General features: G+C 31.7%; 5 protein-coding genes across 5 annotated transcripts; 4 read left to right on the top strand and 1 right to left on the bottom strand.

The window, feature by feature from the left end:
- Positions 1–8408: 8408 nt before the first annotated feature.
- On the top strand, positions 8409–10588 carry SAPINGB_P000940 (uncharacterized protein; the record flags this gene model as incomplete). Its single annotated transcript, XM_031995663.1, has 2 exons — positions 8409–8911; positions 8968–10588. The coding sequence occupies 2 exons, from the start codon at positions 8409–8411 to the stop codon at positions 10586–10588; spliced, it is 2124 nt and encodes a 707-aa protein (XP_031851554.1).
- Positions 10589–12280: 1692 nt separating this feature from the next.
- SAPINGB_P000939 (uncharacterized protein) lies at positions 12281–13750 on the top strand (the record flags this gene model as incomplete). Its single annotated transcript, XM_031995662.1, has 1 exon — positions 12281–13750. The coding sequence occupies one exon, from the start codon at positions 12281–12283 to the stop codon at positions 13748–13750; it is 1470 nt and encodes a 489-aa protein (XP_031851553.1).
- A 1831-nt stretch (positions 13751–15581) lies between these two features.
- SAPINGB_P000938 (uncharacterized protein) lies at positions 15582–17270 on the top strand (the record flags this gene model as incomplete). Its single annotated transcript, XM_031995661.1, has 1 exon — positions 15582–17270. One exon carries the CDS (start codon positions 15582–15584, stop codon positions 17268–17270), a length of 1689 nt encoding a protein of 562 aa, XP_031851552.1.
- Positions 17271–17862: 592 nt separating this feature from the next.
- Positions 17863–19635, bottom strand: SAPINGB_P000937 (uncharacterized protein; the record flags this gene model as incomplete). The annotated part of the gene is made up of 2 exons (XM_031995660.1): positions 17863–19357; positions 19484–19635. 2 exons carry the CDS (start codon positions 19633–19635, stop codon positions 17863–17865), a joined length of 1647 nt encoding a protein of 548 aa, XP_031851551.1.
- Positions 19636–19993: 358 nt separating this feature from the next.
- Positions 19994–23828, top strand: SAPINGB_P000936 (uncharacterized protein; the record flags this gene model as incomplete). The annotated part of the gene is made up of 4 exons (XM_031995659.1): positions 19994–20084; positions 20152–20373; positions 20419–20531; positions 20583–23828. 4 exons carry the CDS (start codon positions 19994–19996, stop codon positions 23826–23828), a joined length of 3672 nt encoding a protein of 1223 aa, XP_031851550.1.
- Positions 23829–24721: the final 893 nt, after the last annotated feature.

Here is a 24721-nt window from a genome sequence, read left to right as displayed (position 1 = left end):
TGTTTTTGAATAGTTGAATATTGTTGAAGAATAGTTGAGGGAAAGGAAAAAATATTAAAATAAAAAAATTAAAAAAACTTGAATATGAGGATATAAGCCTAGTAAAATAAAAAAAAAAAAAAAAAAAAAAAAAAGAGAAGAAAAAAAAAAAGAACCAGGAAATTTCATTCAATTTATATAAACATTCTCTCAAGCCACGAGCAAACTTTTGTTTGATTTCTAAGAAACTTCATGCCCAAAATAAAAAAAAAAAAAAAATTAAAGAGAAAAAACTTTGCTAAATGATTTGGTGAAATTTCATTCAATTATCACGACATTTCACGTGACTCTTTTTATTGTTCTGCGGCGCGGGTTTTTTTTTAATAATTTTTTTTTTTTTTTTTTTTATCTCTCAACGGTATTTCGGACGTGGCGCACGCCGTCATCATGCCGTTGATTCTTTGGTGGTGGCTATTTGAATATCAAAGTAACATGCCCCTCATCTATTCTATTCTTCTTCTTCTTTTTTTTTTTTTTTTCTCTTTTGCAACCCATTTTCTAATAATAATAATAATTCAATTGATCCGTATACCAGTAACTGATATGGTTATTTGTGCAATTGGGGGAATACTAAGGGGGTATGCTGAAAGACTGAGAAAATTCAAAAGACAGAGACGCCTAATAACAACTTCTGCAGGTGCTGCATTTTTTCTTGGTTGTGGTGGTGCGGTGGCGTGTGTGGCTAGTGCATTATTGTAATAATCAAACCTTAATAAGCTTCACATCCCTCAATTCTCGTCCATAATAAAAAAAATTATTTCCAAAAAGAGGACATCTCCTACAAAAAAAAAATTAAAGAAAAAATTTTTTTTTTGTTTTCTTTTTGTTTTATTTAATTCTTTAAGCTTGTATCCAATGTTATGCGTTTTTTTTTATGCCGCTGGTCGGCTTTCAGACTATTCGGAACACAGACCATTATTAAGGGGAGGGGAGAGACAAGCTTAACACATATTGTTGTTCTTACAAATCAAAATGGTTTACAATCTCTGACGTGAGCATCCTTCAAACTTCTTCAACTGATATTCTAATAGTAATAATTCTTCTTCTTTTCCATAATTTTTTTTTTTTGTCCTTTTTACATTATCAATATCTAGAACTTTATCGATAAAAAAAAAAGACTATTCATTATCTTGGTATTAAACATTTTGGTTGATTCACTAGCCACTAACTTGAGGAAATAAAATCTCGTTTATTCTTTCATTTATTTATTTAAAAATTTATGCAGCATTGATTATATTGTTTGAATGCCCATGTACTCTATGAAAATTTATGCCATTTTTTATTAATTAATGAATCTGACCAAGCTCAAACATCCATCAAGTGCGTGGCTTGTGTCTTTTGTCCCTAAATTACCCAATCCAATAGTGGCTATACTTTGCTGTACTGAATAATACACAATACTATAATATCCACGCACACAAACACACCACCATTTATATAAAAATAATAAACTTTTTTTTTTGTTCTCTACCCTCCCCCACAATTAAGGTCATCGCAATTACCTCTGAGCAAAGTTATTCATCCTTCCAAACTTTAAAATTTTTGTGGCTTTTCTCTCTTTATTTCCATTGCTTAAAAAAACAGCCTTGGTATTTTTTCCATTCCAATAATAATGCGGGGATAAATATGGGGTGAGAAGAAGGTATTCTATGACTGGCCCAATAGTATTTTGAGAGGTTAAATTTCTCTTAAAAAAAACATGACTTGCTGTGTGACTAAGGAATAATTCTGAACTTATAAATTGGTATTTTTGAGACGCTCATACTATCATTAATCTGAGTTTTTTTTTTTTTTTTTTTCAGCTTTGGAGTGGTTGTGAATATAAAATTTGTTGCAAAAAATCTCATGGATAAAACAAAAAGTCGAAAAAAAAAGTCATTTGCAGTGATAGAATTCAATGAAGGGAAATTAAATGAATTCAATCTTAAGGTTTAATTTTTTTTAACTGGGAATCTGATAAGCATTAATAATATAAACGTTAAGGAATTCTTGCTTGATGTACTAGTTCATGATACCTTATTCATTTGGCTAGAAACGCCATATGTTTTGTTGAAACGTTTGATTAAGATATTGTTACTTAAATGTATACCGTTTAGGAAATAATCATAACATCTGTAGCTTAATGCCAAATACTAATATAAATGAAATCGCCTTACACTACCCATAACTCAGGCTTTATTTGAAAAAGCTAATTAGTACCATTAAGATGAAACTTATAATTATGATTGCTAGACAATTCAGGAATGATGAGGTAGAAGGCGTTAAGGACTTGGTGGTCACAAGAAATAACGAAAAGACTTTAATAAATATCACACCTTGACGTCATTGAAAACATAGACTCTATCACATAAGTATATTTGATACCGGGTATTATTTTGTTAGTATAATGTTGTTTAACATAATTAACATAACTTAGTTATGTAGTTATAAAGAATTAAATTCTTTATAATAGTTTAACGTTAACTACATGAACTAGAGTTTAAAATATCAATATCTGAAAACTAGCCAAGAATTTTAAACTCTTCTTAGGAAAAAAAAAGTTGTTAAAAAAGTACAACCTTACAAGAATGGTTTCAAAAAACAAGCAAAAGTCCTGGATATGATAAACAGGGTATTTTTCAAGTATGAATATGCGAAATATTTGATCCACGTAAGCGAGTTTTTTTTAATTTTTAATTTTTTTTTTTTTGGTAATAAACTTCGTAATGTTTTCTGAAAAACCAAGTATTGACTTTTGATTAATTGAATATAAATAAATTTTTTTTTACCCCATAAATCTACCAAGTATTGTCCAATTTAAAGAGCTGAAAAAGAGTGGGAAAACGAGATGGATATAAAAAAAAACATAATAATTTGATATCATAATTGATGGAAACTAGTTTAGATAAGATCTTGGAAAAACTATATAACCCATTCAATTAAAACCTTGATAAATATGTGAATATGAAATACCCACTTAAAAAGACATGTAATATTAAAAAAGAACTAGTTTTAATCATTTTCGATATTACTTTTGAATCTGAAAGTAGGAATAAAAAATCGAAATTCTTTGAAAGCTTGAAATAAATGATTTTTTGAGCCATTAGTAATATTTTAATGGTTCTTCATTGCAAATTCATTTTAAAAGAAATTTTTTTTTTTTTTTTTTTTTTTAAAATCACACTTTTGAGCTTTCTAGAAACGAATTTAGAAAACTCGTTTCTTTGATTCTTCATACTTATTAAAAAACTCACAGTTATATAAACTTTTTAGAAAACAGAAAGAAACTTGATATTCTTATTTCTCATAAGCTGACGGTTATTCATTTAAGAATTTGATACAGGCCTATTAAAAAAAAAAAAGAAAATTATGTATTAATGCCGTATAGTTTTTTTTTTTTGTATCATCAATGATGAATCTTATCAAGATGAATTAGTTATATTGTAATATCGAACCTATTATTAAAATTTTTTATATTTAAAAATTGGCACCCTGAAATTCTTTAATCCTTTTATATTTTTAATATAAATGTACCGGCTTATATTTTCCAAAATGAATAAAATAAATACACTACTACTACTAGTAGTAAATAAAGTAGTACTACTTTATTTAAATGTTACAATAGAACAACGTTAAAGACTTTGATTTTTCTCTCTCCAAAAATACTATATTTGGTATAGTTTGATTTCATTTTCTAAATTTACAACAGATGTTCTCTTTTGATTTTTGGTGCATACATGTACAGGTAGGTTTTCGGTAGATTATTTATCTGAAAACCACTAGTTTAGCCTTTCCATCACAAAACCTTAGAACAGAAAATTACTAATGTAAATGTAACAATATGTAATTTCCATTTTTACCCAAGTTAAGTACTTAAAGGATACTGTACAAAAAAAATCTATAGTATGTCAATTTTAGTGACAGTTTTTTTTTCCCTAAGAGAAAGTATGGGGTTAATTGAATTGAAAGATAGTTTGTAAAAACCACATCATTGATATTTTTTAAAAAAAACAATCTGTAGTTTATTTAAGATAACCACTAATTAAAATGGTGGTTAAGCGGCCAAGAAATAACTAGGGTTCACTTCAAAGGCAAATCTGTAAAAAAAGAAAAAAAAAAAAAGAAAACATGTATTCTCCGATCATGTTAAGCAGTCATGTATATAACATGGTTATTAGCCGTGAATTATACGAATAAAAAATCTTACGGGTTTAAGAATACCAGGATTTTTGAACATAGTAAGGGGTTTGTATATCCCAAGCATTGCCCGATTTCTTTTTTTTTTTTCTTTTTTGGAGAAATAGGAAATAGATAGACACGAGCCTGCCACATGTGTGACAACTTGATGACATTTAGCAACGTTGGAAAATTTCAATTTCAATTTCAATTTCAATTTCAATTTCAATTTCAATTTCAATTTCAATTTCAATTTCAATCGCAATCGCAATCGCAATAAAAAAAAATTAATACAAAGGTTACACAATTCTTAAAAATCTCTGTTGGAATTTTGCAAACTAAACAAAAACCTTGGTTTTGGTAACATCTAGAACTGATAGTGTTTATGATACCGGTATTAGACCGCATGTGCCCTCCTCCAAAACAAAAAACAAAAACAAAAACAAAATCTGGCGCCAAGAAATGGTCTTCAAACCAAAAATTTCATTAAGAAAGGAAGGGGTGCCTGAAATATCAATCGGCACCGCTGAGCTATTTGATTTTATATAGTAGAAGCCGCAATAGGAACCCAAACTCATACTTTAATTTCAATCTTAAAAAAAAAAAAAATAAAAATATAATTTTAACGTTGAAAACTTACGACTTAGTCATCCTCATCCAAAAGGTTTAAAGAATAATTTTTTGTAAGTCATGTCATCATCAATTTCTACAACGAATAAAAACATAAACTGGCATAAAAAAGAAAGCAATGTGTTTAAGGATATTTGATGGACTGACTGTGAAAGGAAAGTTATTGAAAGTGCTTTTGATTTAATAGTCAAACATACTAGGTTCAATTTCCTGAAGAGAATATACGACCTCACCTGAATTTTAATAGCAAACAAGAAAGATCACTCTTCCGTTAAATCTGATCAACTTACAGGTAATTATGGATCGTTTCTTTAAAGGAGGATATTAAGAAATACACGGGTGTCTAGGAAGATAAATGAAAATGGGTCGGGTGGGCTTGGAGCCGACAAACTAGTTCTCTTTGCTCGTAAGCTGGCATTAGGGCATATGTTCTGGGCTACCGAAAGAGTACAGATCGAAACTATGCAAGTACTGAAAATGTATACCCATAAGACAGCATGTCACCTAAGTCAAACAATTATGATAATGGCGTTGACATTGATGTTGACGTTGATGTTGACGTTGACAATATGGTTCTATAACCATTAAATAAAAACAAGCAAAAAAACAAATTTACCACATTGTACGTTTCTAATTAGTAATTATAATGATTAACTCCTTAACTAATAATGAAAAAGACTGATGACTGGTTTATTAACTAAATGTCGTGCCTTTTGAGTTTTTGAAACTCATATAAAGATTAGAGGGGAACCACAACCAAATCTTTGGATGGACTAAAGGCTTAAGTCTTATCCTATATTTTCATGTTATCATTAAATAATTATTTACAAGAAAAAGCAATAACAGATTTGCTGATTTACCTTTTAAAGGATTTCGTTAACATTAAAACACTTTGAGAACGATAGGTAGCATCCGTGGATAGTGTTTTTTTATGGGCCTGCCAAGAGCACTTAAGACTGCCACTTGTTTTCTAGGTTTTGCGCGCCAGAATTGTCCCTGCTGGGTGCATTTCAATAAACCAAAGACAAAAGCTAAGATATGCCAAATATAAAGACTAAACCTGAATGTGCAAAAGCTGTTGCTACTATTTTTGAAAAGACCTACAAAAAAGAAAGAAAAAAAAAAGAAAAAAAGGAATGGACAAGATTTACAATCGTATCCCAAGATTAATAATAGATGTTGCAATGCTCATCCTGATAATAGTTATCACTCCTCCGGAAAAAAAAATAAATATACCAGCCTGATGAGACCATATCTTAATCGCAATCAAAATTATAGCAAGTGCTGCTTATCCTAATCAATGCTAAAAAGGAATATGTTTGATCTTTTCAGATTTTCTTCTTTCGGAATTATGTACACGACAAACGCGATCCGGTTAACTGTTTTTGAAAGTCACCTTAAAAACTTTTTTAGAAAACTGTTAGAGTCGTAGTGTATGATTTGAGCCGCATAATGCTTAATTCGATACTGGTTGCACGGCTCAAGAAGATGATGACTATGAGACCTTGAAATATTATTTTCTATATTTACAAATCAAGAGCAGAACTATAAACAATAACTTTAAAAAAGAATTGATAAACAAAATTCAATGTTAAAGAAATTAAAACTAAAAAGAAAATGTGACGTATACCTAAATCGTATGACAAATTGAGACTCGGTAACGAAAAGTTGATTCTTGAATGAATGAAACCATTTCAAATAACTCATAAGCAACAAGTTTTCAAACATGAAATATTTTTTCGGTTTACGAAACAAATTAAAAAAATTAAGTTAAAAAAAAATAAACCCCAATAGTTAGTAGTTGGTTTTTTTTAAGTAGAGTATATGACCAAAACCAACGATTGTTAACTTTCAATTGTCATGAATATTACTGGATAAACAGACCAAGAAACAACAATTTTTTTTTTACCAAAACATGGCAAAATTATATTCAAGGTATTTGTTTAATTGATTTTTAAAGCCTTGCTTAAATTTTAGAACAATATTCAAAACTAATTACAATTTAACTTGCCAAGACTGGTATTCAAAGTATTTTTTTTAAAATTCAGGTTTATCATTAATTAAATAAATATTGATATTTTGAGCGATATAGAAAATTAGTTGGTGATAAATGATAATGTTTGAAATTTCATAAGATGAAATGTTTGGTTTTGTGAAATGTTTTTTTTTTTTGTATGAATGTTAATTTGTAGCCTTGAAAAAAACAATTGAGATTTACAAAGACAAGATGCTTTTTCAATAGTAATTGATTAAAATCAAAGAAATTTAAAATAACAATATCCCGACCTAATACGTATACCGAGGTTGAATAGTATCCAAAAGTTGAGGGACAAAAACTGAAATTCAAGTTTTTTTTTATTAATCATAGTTAAAACCCATCATGTAATTAGAAAAATTGTTAGGTAATCCACTTTAAAAGGCTCAATATATTATTGAAAAATATTATCCAACTCGGGGTTTTTAAAAGCCAATATTAGAGGAACTTGAAAATTACTGAAGAAAATAATCCTTGGTCTTGGCATATTGGTAACCGCAAAGTTCCGAACTTGAACCTATTGGCAAATAGTTGCCAAATGTTTTGCCAAAAATAAGATTGTCAAAAAAGAAAAAAAGAAAAAAGAAAAAAGAAAAAAGAAATGGTAATTATTAATGTAAAAATATGCCCAGAAAACGACAACAATCCTAAGAAGTTGTGTGGAGAAAAAAAAAGAAAAAAAAAACAGTTACTATTTATGTAAAGACCATAGAAAAACAGATTATCTTTTGAAAAATTGATTGATCAATAATAATAGCAAGCTCTTGTTTTCATTGAGCTCATAAGCTAATTAAGGACCACAATTATCAGAAGAATAAAAATTTTTATTGGTAACTCGGGAGACAACTAGTATTAGGCTTAATGGTAGTTGACAAAATGCGGCCAGCGAGTTTCGCACCAAGTTTTTTATGAGCCGACCGGCAACTTTAATATGCAAGTTATTTTGAAATGGGTTTATCATTTGTAAATATTGACAGGTGTGCCTGTTCTATTTAACTAATATTGCTATAATAATTTAAAATTAACAAACATCATCCAACCAAAATGACAATTTCTCATAATCTGTCATGATTCCTTTTGCAAATAATTCAATTGGTGTTGATTTCCCGTCTTTTCGACGGTATTTTTAATATCACATTGCCAAGGGTTTTTGAAAACTATCAAAGACTGCCAAAAGTTAGCAGCCAAGCAATGGAAAAGACTTGGCAAAAGAATAAGAAAAAAAAAAAAAAAGAAAAAAGAAAAAAAAAAGAAAAAATGCACGTTGAAACTCGGGTCAAGATACACAACAAAATTCATACAAATTTTTAATACACTTTTTTCCAAATAGATTGATTTGATTAATACAAATTAGGAAATGATGAAAAAAAATCCGATTATCATATACGAGAATAATACAATTAAAAAAAAAAAAAAAACTCTCATTAAACTAGATGACCACAAGTAAAATATGGCTTTATATAAATATTAGGCCTTTTTCGTGAATTTTTTTTTCTTCTTTTTCATCTGGGTTAGAATTAGTACTATTCAAATCATTAAATTTTCTCCAATGAAACTTCAAAATATCGCAGTATCCGCATTTCTAGCAAATGCTGCTCTCGCAGCAAATGGTGTCACATTCCTTCAATCAGCTTGCAACACTCTTACATCAAGTTACACATGGGAATGCCCTTCGCAATATGTTTCAACGACAACCAAATCGACAACCAAAAAGTCAAAAGGCAAATCAACCGACACAACTTGCAATTGCTGGAGTCCTGAATATCTCACCTCTTATGTTAGTTGCGCTTTAAGAGCAAGCAATAAGAAGGGTGAAGAGGTTATCCAGCTTCTTCTCACTACTTGCACGGCTTCTACTATTAGACCCACTCTCACTTACGATGAGCTCATGGAAATTTATGAAAATGGTACCGACTACTTTGTCGATGTCAATAGTGTCAAAACTTCTAGTACTCTCTACAGCCCTATTTTTTTCAATCAATCTTCTATCGACAACAATGTTAGATCTAACAAAGCTTCAAATTATTCCAGTTATTCCGGTAAACTTTATGGGTAAGCTTTAAAAAAATATATATATATTTTTCTTTTTAATTCTAACATGCATTTAGTGGTCTCATGCTTGCTTATTTTGCTGCCATCATGGCAATTGCTACTGTTTTTAACTTCTTTAAGACTGTCACTCCTGGTTTCTCAAAGAAAATGGCTAATACTAGACCTTTTGTTCTCGTTAGACAAAAGTTTGCCAACCCGGCTATGTTTGGCTTCAAGAATGGTCTTGCTTTCAAATGGGGTCCCTTTAATATTGTTAACATGTCTATCCCTACTCGTACTCAAAGTTGGGTCATTATTGGTTACGTTGTGATGTTTATCATTCTCATGTTTATCAAGTATGATATTTTTGAGGAAAACACAAAGTACACTTCTAAGCGCGCCCAGCTCTCCAGATATGTTACCGATAGATCAGGTGAAATCACCATTTTCCAAATGCCTCTGCTTTACCTTTTTGCTTCCAGAAATAACATTGCCATGATTTTCACAGGTTGGTCTTATGACACTATGAATGCATACCACAGATGGATCGCTAGAGTTACTGTAATTGCTGTCTTGATTCACTCTGTGGCTTACACTGATGTTTACCTTATTCGTGGTGCTGCTTCCTTACACTCTACTTGGAAAAAGGGCTGGATGGTTTGGGGTATTGTGGGTACTATTTGTGGTTGCTTGCTTTGCTTCTTTTCTCTCCGCCATTTCCGTGAAAAGTTCTATGAATTTTTCCTCTATATTCATATCGTTCTCGTGGCATTCTTCACTATTGGCACTTGGTACCATCTTAAGCACACCCATGCCGACCCTGAATGGATTTATGCTACTGTTGCAGTTTGGGCTTTTGACAGAGCTTTCAGACTTATTAGAATCGTTTTCAACGGTCTTCATGCTTCTGCTGAAGTCGAGCTTGTTAATAGCGATTTCATCAAAACTACTGTCTCATACCTCCACTGGTGGACTCCTGGCCCTGGCCACTACGTTTTCATTAACTGGATTTTCCCTATCTGGAAATGCTGGGAGAACCATCCATTTACCATTTACCAGTCCCCTGTACCTGGTGAGGAGAAAAAATTTATTATCATGACCAAGATTGAGAAGGGCAAGACCCAACAACTCGGTGAATACCTGGCCAAAAAAGGAGGAAAGGTTAAAATGCCTGTCCTCATTGATGGTCCTTATGGTCACACCTTCCCAATTGCTGGTTCTGAAACAATTGTTCTCATGGCTGGTGGTATTGGTTTTACTGGAGCATACTCTTATGTCAACAAGCTTAAGGCTCAAGCTGAGAAAAAGCACATTGTTTTCTTTTGGTGTGTTAGAACTCATGAACAAGCTGATCTTTTCAAGAATGAAATTGAATTCATGAACAAGTCTGGTATTGATGTTCAACTTTACGTTAGTGATGAAACCGAAAGTTCGGAAGGAAGTATTAGTGAAAAGAGAAGCAGCAGTTCTGATATTGAAAAGAACTCTGTCAGCAGCACTTCCAGCTCAACAGTTCACTATGGAATTCCCAACATCCCATCCATTGTCGAGAATTATGTCACAGAAGCTCCTGGCAGTATTGGATTTTTTATTTGTGGTCCTCCTGGTCTCAACGATGCTGTTCGTGCCAATGTTAGCAAGAACATGCATAAGGGCAAGGGCGCTGTTGAAGTCTTTGTTGAAGGCTTCAGTTGGTAAATGCCACTTCATTTTGCAATGTTTATTTTTTTGTTTTCTTTTTGTTTCCCTAAAAATATATCTTTCTATTTGTTTATATAGTATAGAATTTATTTCAAATTTTAAGCCTTTTAAGATGTATGTTACACTTTGTACCAGATCCAGAAAAACCGGATATAAAATTGATGGCCAATTTAGGGCCTCTACCTCCCTAAACTTTAATTGTTTAAAAAAAAATACTTCATAATTATGCCAAAATAGTTGTCTCGAGCTAGAGTTTCCTAGTACATCAAAGGACTAAAAGGTTATCGATATGACATTTGAACAATAACCATTTACTGTAGGTTTAGCCTCAAAAATGCCTTTAATTCACTAAAACTTAAACTTAAAAAAAGTAATTTCTGTTTGAGTTTGAGAATTGCACTAATAGAGAAATACAATCTTGTAAATTCACTTAAATTTTTTTCAATTAGATAGATTAGCATCCAAGCATAGCTGTTCTAACAGAAAGTTTTTTATTGAGGTTTTATTAAGCCAAAAACAGAATTATTTATAATATCAATCAACAATGATTGATTAATCGATGAAAATTTTTAGAAATCTTTAACGTGAATTGTTTTCTTTTTTTTCGTTTCATGCATTAATTTATAGGCATGCGTACATACTTATATTTTAAAGATCTGATAAAAAGTCAAAATTAACAAAAATGGAAACAATAAATGAATAAACAAAAGGCTTTGTAAAAATTTCAACATGAATAATTTTTTATAAAAATTTCTAATTGATTTTTAAAGGTGTGCGTTTTGATTATATATATAAATTAGAAATTTTCTTCAAGTTTTCATATTTCAAAAACAAAACATTTTTCTTTCCCAAAAATGAAAATAAAATTTATCTTAAGCTTTTTTGTTTCTATTTTTTCAGTAGTTGTAGCCACTTCAAGTGGCAGTGCTACTTATATGGGTTGCAAACTTTTTCTTACTTATTTCAAATGGCAATGCTCTGATGAGTTTCGACAAATGGGACCTGGGTATACTTCAAAAATGTCATCAGGAAAAATATCAAAAGTAGTATCTGCTTGTAATTGCAACAGCCCTCAATTTATGGCTTCCTTTGCAGATTGCATAACTCGTGCAAGTTTAAACCAAGACGACTTGTATAGAGCTATGAAAGTTATGCCTAAAAAATGCAAAAAATACAACCCCGATTTGACGATTCACTCAATTAACAAAATGTTTGATAATGCAACGGACAACAATTATTTTGTAAAAATTGAATCTTTAGGGGAAGTCGCACAAGCGAAAAAAATTATAAACTACAACCCGATTAGGTTTAGCGACCAAATCATTGTTAAAGTTAGACGATCTTATTCATCAGGTTATTATGTTAAATACACTGGACTTTTATATGGGTAAGAATTAAATTTAAAAAGTTTTGTGACATTATAACTAACAAAATATTTTAAGTGGTCTTCTTAATGCCTATTTTGGTGGGATTTTAACCGTTGGAATAATTTCCAACTTTTTAAGAAAGTCTTTACCGGCATTTTTTATGAAATCAACCAGAAATAAACCAGCCCTATGGTTTAGACAAAAAATTGCTAACCCTGCCTTATTTGGTTATAAGCACAATACACCTGTAAAAAAAGGATGGATCATAAATATGTCTTTGCCCACCCGGGCACAATTTTGGGTGCTCACCGGATACTTTTGTATGGTGATTATATTCATGTTCATTAGATATGATATATTTGATGGTAATATCAGATTTCAGTCGAGAAGCCGACAACTCTCTTTTTATGTTGCATACCGTTCTGGAATTATGGCTGTTGCCCACCTTCCTCTAATTGTGGCATTTGCTGGAAGAAATAATATTTTGGGCTGGTTAACTGGTTGGTCTTATGACACATTTAATTTATATCACCGTTGGCTGGCACGAGTCATGTTTACATTGGGGTTTATTCATTCAATTGGATTTACTGTTTTTTACCATATTGGCCATAAGTACCGGCACGAATTTCAGCTTGGTTTTTTTCGATGGGGTGCAGTTGCTATCACAAGTGGAGGTATCATTTTATTTTTTTCTCTTAGACATTTTCGTGAACAGATTTATGACGTGTTTTTAGTGATACACTGGATCTTTGTATCAATTTTTTTTGCAGGAGTGTGGTGGCATCTTGATGATTTAGATAATAGGGAGTGGATTTATGCTTCAGTTGCTCTTTGGGCTTTTGACAGGTTCATGAGATTGGTACGCATAGTGTTTTCTTCCATCAAGTCAGTTGCTGATCTTCAGTTACATGAGCCATCCCAGTTGATTAAACTAAAGGTCAAATATTCTAATCTTTGGGAACCTAAACCTGGTGCTTACGTTTTCATTCATTTCATTGAGCCTATTTGGTCAATCACTCATAACCATCCTTTTAGTTGTTATCCATCGCCTGAAATAGGTGAAGATGATGTACTCGTTTTGTGTATAAGAGTAAGAAATGGGAAAACTAAACAGCTGGCAAAGCATTTAAATCAGCAATTGCAAGCTCATCAAAAGATGCGAATTATGATCGATGGTCCTTACGGTCACAGTTTTCCTCTTACTAATAGTCATACAATTGTTTTGTTGGCTGGCGGAATTGGAATAACTGCTGTCTATTCTTACGCCTGTCGATTATTAGATCAAGGACAAAAAAAACGTATCATTATGGTATGGGCTGTTAAGGACATCGAGATGTTGAATGTTTTTGACAATGAGATAAAATTTCTGAGACAGAGAAACTCTATCGATATCACTATTTATGTCACTAATGGAAACATATTAATGAAATCCTCTCCTGAAACAACACAAACTTATGAAAAAACAAAGTTAGATACTCCAGATTCTCCAGTAGATTATTTGATGGAATCACCTCGACCAGAATATTCAAGTACGGATCAACAGGAAATAACCACAATAAATTATTCACCATGTGATATGCTTACCGCAAAGTATGGAGAACAAACCATCATGATTTGCAAGCCGAATATTAAAGATATTACTGAAACATTGATAGCTGAGTCACAGGAGAGTATTGCCTTTTTGGCTTGTGGCCCACCTAGATTTAATGATGATGTACGAAAAAATGTTACGGATCAAATGGGGAATTGTAAAGGTCGAGTTGATCTCTTTTTGGAGTCTTATAATTGGTAATGTAAGTTTTTTTGGTACTTTGTAATTTTATAAATAAAATAATAATGAAACAAATGAAATAGTTTTTATTGTTAAAACAACAATTCTTATCTCAACTAATTTTTTTAAAAAGAAAACAAAATTTAAAGTTGTATAAAAATAATAGGAATAGTTTTTATTATAACTCTAATATAATTAATTAATTATCATATATTGAAAATAATCATATAACTCAACATTTTTTACCGTCGGAGCTTGTAAACCTCAATGTTGTATGTTTGAAAAAGTTATTTTAGTTATTTTGAGTTGAAATTCAAACAATAGATTTCAAATATAATCACTCATAAGCTTAAATTTTAACAAAAAATAGTTGAGGGACATTATAATGACCGGAAATATTTTTTTTGGTGCTGGAGTTTCTTTAAACATTTAAACGATTTTGGGAAATAGCTAACCTTACTTTAATCTTTCTTTTGGTCGGATACATATGTTAACCTAGTTATTGAAACAGCAAGAGCATGTATATGTGTTTTCGGCAAATATTTAACCTAAGTCTGGCGCTTGCCTATTTTGTCCTGTTAAGCCTTAACCTTAACCACATTGTTAAAAGAAGAATCATTTAACAGTGTCAAGATGTATTTTTGTTAAGTAGAAACAAAAATGCAATAAGCTTCCGACGGAAGACAACAACATGGAATTGAAATATATTCGCATTTTTATGTGTTGGGCAAAATAAAAAAAAGTTAGATGAGTTAGCTAAAGTTTAAGCCATTTTATCGTTACTGTTAGCGATTAACTTGTAATAAGAAACTTGAATATTTGAAATTATATTCAAATACAAGATAAATTGACAAATTTATGAGCAATAAATAAACAAATAATTATATAGCTATATAAATATAAATACTATAGTATTTATATTTCCAAATACCAAATTACCGCAAGAGCCAATATGATTTGGATAGTAAATATTTTAATTTTTTTTTGTAGCCTTGGTGGTGAAATGTATAGCATGAATGAATTAATCAAATAACACTAAAACCCAGCCATTAAATAACTTTATTTTTATCTCTTAACAAAAAAAAATCTGAGAGCAGGAATTTTTTTCCTTTAAATAAATAGGAAACTGAAATAAATCTGTAATAATGAAAAAAAAATTGAAAAATGGTTTGTAGTTTGATTTTTCAACTACGGATATACCCAAAAAAAATAATCTTAAAATTGAAAACTGATCTTAAACTTACATTTAACCAACAATGTAACTATATATAATTAATAAAAATTAAAAAATATTTATATCGGAATTCATTGAACTAAATAAAATTTGCATACTTTTAAAAGGTAAAAGCAAAAAATTATAAAAAAAGGTTTGAGCTGTATTGTAGTATCTTTCATTTTCAAAGTGAAGATGAATGAATTAAAATCGTTGTATTTAATTTTGGATGTTCATGTAATGCTATGTGTTAAGGGTCTTAAAAAATTAAACGTTTGTCGAAGCCAAAGATTTTTAAGTTAAATTTTTTTTTCAATTCTGGAAATTCCAATTAATGCAGAAATAAATCATAAATCACCAATTAAACAAAAGTATGAAATAACATGGTACCACTGTTTCAATAGTCTCTAGATTAAAAAAAAAGAAATAGGAATTATTAAAAAAATATGGTATCTGATTGAATTATTAGACTCAAGGTATTTAAACAACCCCGAATCCTATATAAATTCCTTTCTTCTTTTTTTCTTTTCTTATTTTTTATAAATATAAACAATTTTTTTAATACTCTTTTTTATACCCTTTTTTTTAATATTTGACTCAATTTTTTTTTTTTTTTTTTTTTTTTGAGTTACATTCATTATGAGAATTATTTCAGTTATAAAAGGGTTCATCCCACATTATCGAGACATTGATGAAGATTTTTTCATTAACCAAGAACATAGCACTATTGAAACTATTTCCCAAACAGATCAAAGCGAAACGGTAGTAACCAGTAAAGAAACCTGGAAGATAAACGAACAAGAACAAACTGAGGCTCAGAAGGAAATTCAATATGAAATTCGAGATGAAGCAAGTCGAAAGTGGTGGTCAATGTTTAATGAGTACGAATATAAACCAAAAGAAGAAAGCAGATCCAACAACAAATGGTATCACTGGTTTAATGAAAGTGATTCAGTTAAAGAGCGTCGCCTTATTATGAAGCTTGATTTGATTCTTTGTTTGTTTTCTTTTACAATGTACTGGGTTAAATATTTGGATCAATCTAATATCAATAACGCCTACGTTTCTGGAATGAAAGAGGATTTGAAAATGAAAGGGAACGATTTGATTAATACTACCTCTTTATATACTGTGGGCACAATTTTATTCCAAATCCCAATGATGTTTTTAATTCACAGATATCCAACACACATTATTCTTCCTATTATGGATCTTGGATGGGGTTTTTTTACTCTTGCTCTTTATCGCTCTAACACCCTGGGACAATTGAAAGGTTACAGATTTTTTGTGGGTGTTTTTGAATCCGCTTTTTATCCAACTATTCATTATCTTCTTGGTTCATGGTATAAGCCTTCTGAATACGCTCGACGTGCAGGCGTTTTTTATTTCGGTAAAATGTTAGGCTTATGCACTGCTGGCTTGATTATGAGTTCATGTGTGAGACTTGATGGAGTTCATGGAATTGCAGGTTGGAGATGGATGTTTATTATTGATGCGATTATTACTATGCCAATTGCAATTATTGGGTTTTTTGTGATTCCGGGTACACCTCATAAGTGTTATTCAATAATTCTTACGGATGAGGATATATTTATTGCTAGAAAACGATTGAAGGATGCAAATATTTCCATTGAGTCTGAAGGTCCAAAATTTTTCTCTGTTGGCTTATGGAAAAAAATGTTCACTAACTGGAAGTGGTATATGTTTGTGCTCCTAAATATTTTGGTTGCAAATTGCTCTAACACGTCTTCTGGATCTTTTATTCTCTGGCTGAAATCACTTAACAAGTATTCCGTTTCAAAACTTAATGAGCTATCATCAGTTACACCAGCCTTGGGTATAGTTTGGATATTTTTAGTTACTTCATTCTCTGATCAGTTTAGAAGTCGTTGGGGTGCAATTTTTATTTCCCAATTCTTTAACTTTTTTTGCAACATTTTACTTGCTATTTGGGATATTCCTTATAGTTTAAAATGGTTTGCATTTTGCTTGCAGTGCTTTGGGTGGGCTGCGTCTTCAGTTCTTTACTCATGGGCCGCCGATGCAATGAGACACGATCCACAGGAAAGAGCCATCACTGTTGTAACAATGAGTCTTATCGGATCAGCTTCATCAGCAGGACTTAATGTTTTGGTATGGAAAACTTCAGAAGCTCCAAGATTCTTTAAAGGTTATGTCTTTACTTGTGCAGTTGCTGTTTCAATGGTTATAGTTGCAACAATAATACTGCCTCTTTACAAGAAGGACGAGAGAAAGCACGCAACTGAAAATGGTATTTTACTATATAACTCTGCAAAAGGTGAGGTTCCTCCCACTTTGCCAAATTAACCAGTATTTTTTAAAAAGAAGTCTCTAATTTATTAGTTGTCAAAAGTCATATATACTTAGTTGGTATTTTAAAAAATTGCATTTACAAATTTGAGATAGACGTTTAGTGGTAGATGCCTTTATTAAAAGAACTTATAACCAATTAGTTCTATTCTAAAACCCCGGTTGACCAAATAAACACGTTATTTCTATAAGTTAGTATATTGAAATAAGAAATCTTAAAAAAAACTGTATAATACTAACTTATTTATGTGCTGATAAGCCTTTTTTTTCTCTTAAAAACCTTTTCCCGAGCCTTTTTTCCTTGCCCAGATTCATAATTCATTTGTTTTTAATTTATGACTAATTTTGTTTTCGAAGAAATAGAGTGAGTTTACTTCTAGAAGTAAAGAATATTCTTTTATCAATAAATTGAACTCAACATTACCTATCATTTCATCAGTACTAGTCTTATCATTTCTTTTAAAACGCGCGCTCTAACTTGTGATTTTGATAATGCTAATTTTTATTATTTGACAACAATAAATTGAACTTTTCATTTCAAAATAATCTTTCATTAAAAATTTCTGGCTACCTAGAAAATAATTTGCTGCTATAATGTATCGCTATCCTCATAAATTTTACTCCTGTTCAAATAAACATGGCGTACAATCTCTTTAGGAACATAATAAAACTTTTGGTTGAGATATGAAGAAATACGATTATTCCATGCATCAGCGGGATCTTTCACTAGTCCTTGTTGAGAAATCTTTTTCAATTCTGACAAAATTTCTCCTGGTGGAATGATTAAAGTGTCTGGCTTACCCCTGGTAACTTTTTCCAACACATTGGTCACAGTCAATATGCTATTAGTCATTGAACGAGATAGGCATGTGATTTTGATTTGCCTTCGATAGCGCATTCCTTCACTAGCAATTCTCCATTCAGAAAATCCTCTGGGAAGCGAGAACAGTAGTTGTTTAATAAGCATAGGATCAAAGTTTTGTGTATCATCAGCAGTTTCTGAAAATTGTGAATGGAAAAGTTCATCTGACATTAAACCCATACAATGATCATACATATTGAGATATGAAATTCTATCGTGGTTTTGAACAAAGTCAAAAGTCAGTAGATGGGACGGAATATGAAGATGTTTAATCACGATTTTCTTCCACATGGCTATTTCTTCGTGTCTACCTTGTTGATAAAGCTTGAAAAGATTAGGATAGAGCAAGAAGAAATCAAAGTTAATTAACAATGATTGAAACTTGAATCGATCTGGCCAATATTGGCATTCAAAATCATCAGGCAGTACCTGAATATTGTCATAGACATCTCTTTTTTTTGATCCTATTTTTTGATGGTTTAGTTGATCATAAAATAAAAGAACATTTCGTTCAACAAAAAGAGCAGCAGTAGCTTCGTTATAAGTGCTCAAAAATTCTTGGGTGAATTCATCGGATAAAATCAAGTTTTCCGAATAGTCAACAGCAGTAGAGCTCTTTTTTATTTTTTTCCCAGACGGTTTAACAGGAAAATCGTCCAAATTTATCTCAGTTACAATCTTATGACGAAACTGACGTAAATCTTCACCATAAAGCTGTTGTACAGAAGGTCCAGTTTCAAGCCAATTTAAGACACCAGAAGGTGATAGATAAGCCGTACATATGCATTTTGCATTCAATGCCATTTGAATTCCAGAACTTTGATCGTCCTTCTGTAAATGCAGAGGTACAAACTTCAAATCTTCAAAAGAAAACCGCTGTGACATAACAGAAGTTTCCGTATTATTTAAATTATTCTTAAATATCTTGTTTCGAAGTATATCGACATTTGACAAGAAGATGTTTAAATCAAAAAAGTCACTTTTTTGTGATGAGTTTTCAAAAAATTCATCTTTTGATTTGTAAAGCGAATCATGGACGAACACTTGAAAACAGTTATCAGATGGACGGCAAAAGAAAAAAACAAGAGACCAATGACTCTTGTAATTAATAGGAAGAAACAATCCAAATTCTTGTTCAGAGTTTCCTACTCGGAAAGATTTAAGCCACGAGGATTGCTCAAACTTAGTTTCAAGATAGTTCTTAAACTCATCATTTGTATGGCTTAAAGAAGGGAAAAAATACAAATATGAGTGATTGGTTTCAGAGGATATAAGACTTTTTTTATTGAAAAACAATTCAAGATTGCTTTTTTTTTTTTTTTTTTCAATAACAATACATGCTGCAAACGCCCATAAAATACTGAAGTTTTTTAATTTGTCGTCAATAATATCAACTATGTCGCTTGTAGTGAGTTTCGAAAGAAACGGTGTGCCCATATAAGTTTCAATGAGCACAGTTTTTTTCGATGAGTTGTTGAAAAGCTGGGAAGTATTCGACATTGATAAAGATCTATCTATATCTTATTTTTGATATTGGTGATGATGCAAGTTAGAAATTTGGTCTTTGTCTTTGTACTTATATAATAATGAAGCTTATATAATAATTTATTGGATTAGGTAGTAGATACTAGAAAAATTGTGATTAAAAATTACCCTACCTGGGTTAGGGGGTTTAAAACTTATACTGTTGTGAGAAATGTAAACAAACAAACAAACAAACCAAAATAAGCTCTACTTTTTAATAAATCTATTGTTTTAAAGCAAGGATTTGGATCACCATTTTTATTATATTTTCGATATATGCATTGTCCATTTTATTTTGAACGATAATAAAATTTACTATATATCTAAATTGCTTATGAGTTCAACTACTGAAGCAACAACAAGAACCTTAAGGCGTTCGACGCGCCAGCATGTCCCAACCGGACGATATACAGAGTCTTTAAACGGTAAGGGAAATAAGTTACGCGTTTTTATTTTAAACAACACCAATAACTAATATTATTTTTAAAATAGACGAGGATGTTAATGAATCATCTCTTTCAGAACTAGAATCTGAGGATGACACTGTTAAACGTCGAAAACGAAAGGCCAAAACTTCCACAACTCCCAAACGTCAAGTAAAATCTCGAAAAAGAAAAGAGGCAAACTCGGCAACACCAAGAAGAACATCCACTCGACAGCGAAACCCCACCTCTTCTGAAGAGGAGCGCCCCAGTTTTGAAAATTTCATTTACGGTAAGTTTTAAGTAATATAAATAGAACAAAAAATTAACGTTCTAGATGCCATTCTTGATTCCGAAACTTCTATAGATGAATTGGCGTCCAACTGGCTCGATTCATATCGTGAAAATCCTGATACCTCACTTAGAGATTTTGTTAATTTTGTCCTTAAAGTAAGCTTTTATGATTTAGTCTACAATTATTATTCACTGACTTAAATATAGGGATCTGGATGCGGAATCCCAATTGAACTTCATGATATTCAAGAGCCCGATAGTGCGGTTGATTGCTTGGCTCAAATTCAAGAGGCCTTTAAATTTGATGCTTTAGCAGACTACCCTCTCATTTCTAGAAAACCAGAGTACAAATTTTTTCGACAAAATCTAATCGAATTTATTGAAGATGTCATTTACAAGGCTGCAGAACAAGGAATTCTGTATGATAACTCAAGATTTATTGAGGATTTAAGAATATGGGTCGCTTCGATGTCATCTTCAAACCTGAGATCTTTCCGACATACTTCAACTCTCATTTGGCTCACAATAATGTCCAAGCTCTGCGATGTTCATGTAACAGCTACCCATTCCACTAATCAAAATCAAAAAATTTTAGAGGCTGAGACAGCTAAAAATCGCCCAAGCGGAGCCCGAATTGCTCAAGCTAAAACAGCTATCGAACTTGCCTCCAATAAAATATCTTTTCTTGAAAACTGCATGAATGACATTTTTGAAACTATATTTGTGCATAGGTATCGAGATGTCGATCCTAAAATACGAATTGAATGTATGAAGGAACTTGGTGCTTGGATGGAGATTTTGCCAAGTTATTTTTTTGAGTCCAAATATATACGATATTTTGGGTGGCTTCTTTCAGACATTAGTGCACATACCCGATTACAAGTTCTAAAGTCACTGACAACCCTTTATAAAATTCGTGATTATATTCCTGGTTTCAGGCATTTTACTGACAGATTTCGTCTCCGAATAGTCGAAATGGCTGCAATGGATGCCGATACTAATGTCAGAGTTTCTGCTATTGATTTACTGTGTGTTTTACGGGAAGTCGGGTTTTTAGAAGATAGTGATGTTGAAGTGTGCACTAAATTAATTTTTGATATCGATCATCGAGTGCGGAAATCTTCTGCCAAATTTATTCTTTCAACCGTTTTAGAAGAGTCAACCCGGGCACTCAACGAATTTACTACTAACGAAACAAAGTCGTTTAAAGAAAAGTTTTCAGACCTGACTCAGTCTTGGTTATCATTTAAAGAATTATGCTATATCCTTAAAATCGAAAAGGAATCACCTAGCGCCAGCGAAGAAAATCTTTTGGAAGATTTAGAAAACGTATACCCATCTTCTTCTTCTCGTATATCTCTAGCCGGGGAAGCTCTTTGGGATGCTGGGTTTGGCTTGAAATTCAAATGGGTCAGCCTTATTCAACAACTATTGTTTGATTTTTCTTCTTTGGATAGTATTGCCACGACTAAATCAGCTAAAAATTACATAGCTGCATTTTCTTTAGATCCAGATCAAGAGCTTATTCTTTTGGAGTTGCTTTTTGGGTTTATTAAAGGTAATATTGACGAAATTAATCACCATAATGTTACTTCATTATCAAGCTATAGTAACATGAAAAAGAAGAAACTTTCAAACGATGAGGTAGAAGCCAAGTTTACCCAAATTCATGCCGAACTTATTGATTCTATCCCTAAATTATTACAGCGCTATTCTCATAGCCCCAATGCTATTTTTCAAGTTTTGCGATTACATACACTTCTTGATCTTAATGTTTACTGTCAACTTCATATGGAGTCTAAATACACTGAGCTTTTTTCTTCAATTATCAATCAGTTTAAATCACAGGTTAACAAGGTGGTTTTAGAAGAATGTGTAAATGTTTTTTCCAAAACTATTTCAAATGAACCATCACTACCTTTTTTTGAAGAAGCTCAACAAAAAGTCAATGAAGTAATAGAAGATATCGGATATGAGATAAAAGGAATAATATCCGAGAATAATGAACAACGCAACAAGGATATTTCCGAAAAAGAGGTTGATAGCTCTGTTTTTGATTCTGTTTTTAAAATGGATGTTCTGTCAAGAAGCGTTGATATTCAAAATGCTCTTGAAATTCACTTATCAAATAATTCGGATGAGAATTCACCAATATTAGTTGATAAACTTATAGGTTACCTTTCTATTTGTGCTGTGAAGCCTAAAAGTTTAGTTAATCTTCAACTAGTGGCTTCACTTGTTAATTTACTTCGCAGTTACGCAATGTGGAAGCTATCTAGTGTGTTAGAAGCAGCAATAACTGCAGGGAATGGGGGTAGTGCCAAAGGTATCGATTTATCTTCAAAGGCCAAGGATACGATTGTTTCTATTCTTCATGAATTTGAAACTATTGTCATAGGTGCCAACTCTTTTCATGTACGGTCTATTTGTGCTAAATCTTTACTTGACTTGCTTGTTACTGTTAATGTTGCAGTGGCTCAAACTACGACCATTTCCAAAGCAATTTCCGACGTTGATATCTTAAAACTAAGAATATTTGATGTTCCAACAAAGGTTTTAAATTCTTCTCAGGAGGTCATAATGGGACTTTTTTTGAGAAAGGAAAAGGCATATGCTAAAATTATGGATATTGACCTTAAATCCGGGGAAAAAGATTCTGAATTTTTAAAAGCTTTAAAAAGTATGTCTATAGGTCAAACGTCTCAAGATCAACTTGAGACTGAGGACAAAGCCGAAAGTGATAGCGAACTGAGTGACCTAAGTGATATCGATAGTGATGATGAAGAAATGCTTGATAATGTACTGGCAGGATCTCAACCTCCAACAGCGTCACAGATTCATATGGCTCAAGTCATGGATTACGGTACATTGATAGAAAAGTTAAAAAATTCATCGACGAAACAAGAAAGGATATTATTGGTTGACTATGACTTGTGCCAGTTTGCTGCCAAAGTTCGAGTAGCCGCCATAGCAAAAATTTTGGATGAAACATGCGTGAATCGGATATTCTTAAATTCAAATTTATTATCGCCTTTATATATTAGAATTATTTCTATGAAAATTTCTTCTGATGATGGTTCAACAAAATCAACTCAGCAAGTTACTAAAAATCATGAACTATCTGCTGATCCAGCTACGATTTTTAATCCCAACTCTGAAAGAATAAATAATGTTGATGAAAATGTTCAAAATAGCAATTCCAAAAAAATTAATTCAGATGAGATAACCTCAAACACACAAGAAAAACCAATAAACTCCATTAACCAAACTTCAAGAAATTCCAGTCCGAATTTACATTTAAACAATGAAGAGGATAAAAATGAGGAGATAACAATAAATGGTGATGACAATGAAGAACACGATGAAGAACACGATGAAGAACACGATGAAGAACACGATGAAGAACACGATGAAGAACACGATGAAGAACAAGAGGAAGATGGTAATGAATAAGAAAATCATGGTAATCCAAACTCTTTTGTTGGTGCAGATGCAGAGCCCGAATCTAACAAAGAAGTAGTTGAAGCCCATAAAAATAAATGTTGGATAGTAAGAAATGATAGTACTTTTATATATAAATTTATTAATATACTCAAAAATGTTACTTTAGAATAATGCTAATTGGCCTTTTGAAACCGATACATTTATCTGCATGATAAAATCAGTCACTTAAAAAGTGTAAATGATGACCAACCTGTTTCTTTTGCGAGATCCCAGTTACGAGTAGGTATTTCGAATTGAATTCCCTTCCAACGGAGCCATATATCAATTTTACTGGACATTCCTCCCCCTTTCTCTAGAGGTTCACCAAACTTTTCTACTAGCTCTTTTCCTGTAGCATTATAATCAATTCCTTCTGGAAGGCGTGACCTTAGAACACTTTTATACTTAGATGATGATGGTCGATCTCCAGAAATTTTATAAAAATCTATCGAATCAAGTTGTGATTTTTCGAAGCATAGCGCGATCCCTTCCTCGTAGTAACAATGATACTCAGTACTGGGCTTATAGACTATAACAGTTTTTTTACTATCATTTAATAACGAGAGAGCAAACAATAACTCTTTATGTCTTTCTGATTCAATAGGTGTGCCCAAATAGTTTTTCAATAATTGCATTTTAAACAGGATTCTGTAACCTTTTTTCTATCATGGCGTTTATTTGCATGATGTTATAATTTTATTTCCAAGACTTTAAGTCCAGTAACTGGCAGTGTGCGATTTTAATTGTTTTTTTTTAGGTCTATTTAAGGTAGGGTAACACCTTCGCTTTTTTTTTCATGTAAGCCTGAAATTTTTGGTTTGCGCAGCCTACTCGTCAATTCTGCTCACCACCACAAAGTTGGC

This window comes from Magnusiomyces paraingens (genome assembly GCF_902498895.1).
Source record: "Magnusiomyces paraingens strain CBS 517.90 genome assembly, contig: contig1, whole genome shotgun sequence".
Taxonomy (NCBI): domain Eukaryota; kingdom Fungi; phylum Ascomycota; class Dipodascomycetes; order Dipodascales; family Dipodascaceae; genus Magnusiomyces; species Magnusiomyces paraingens.
This window is presented reverse-complemented; position numbering and strand designations above follow the sequence as displayed.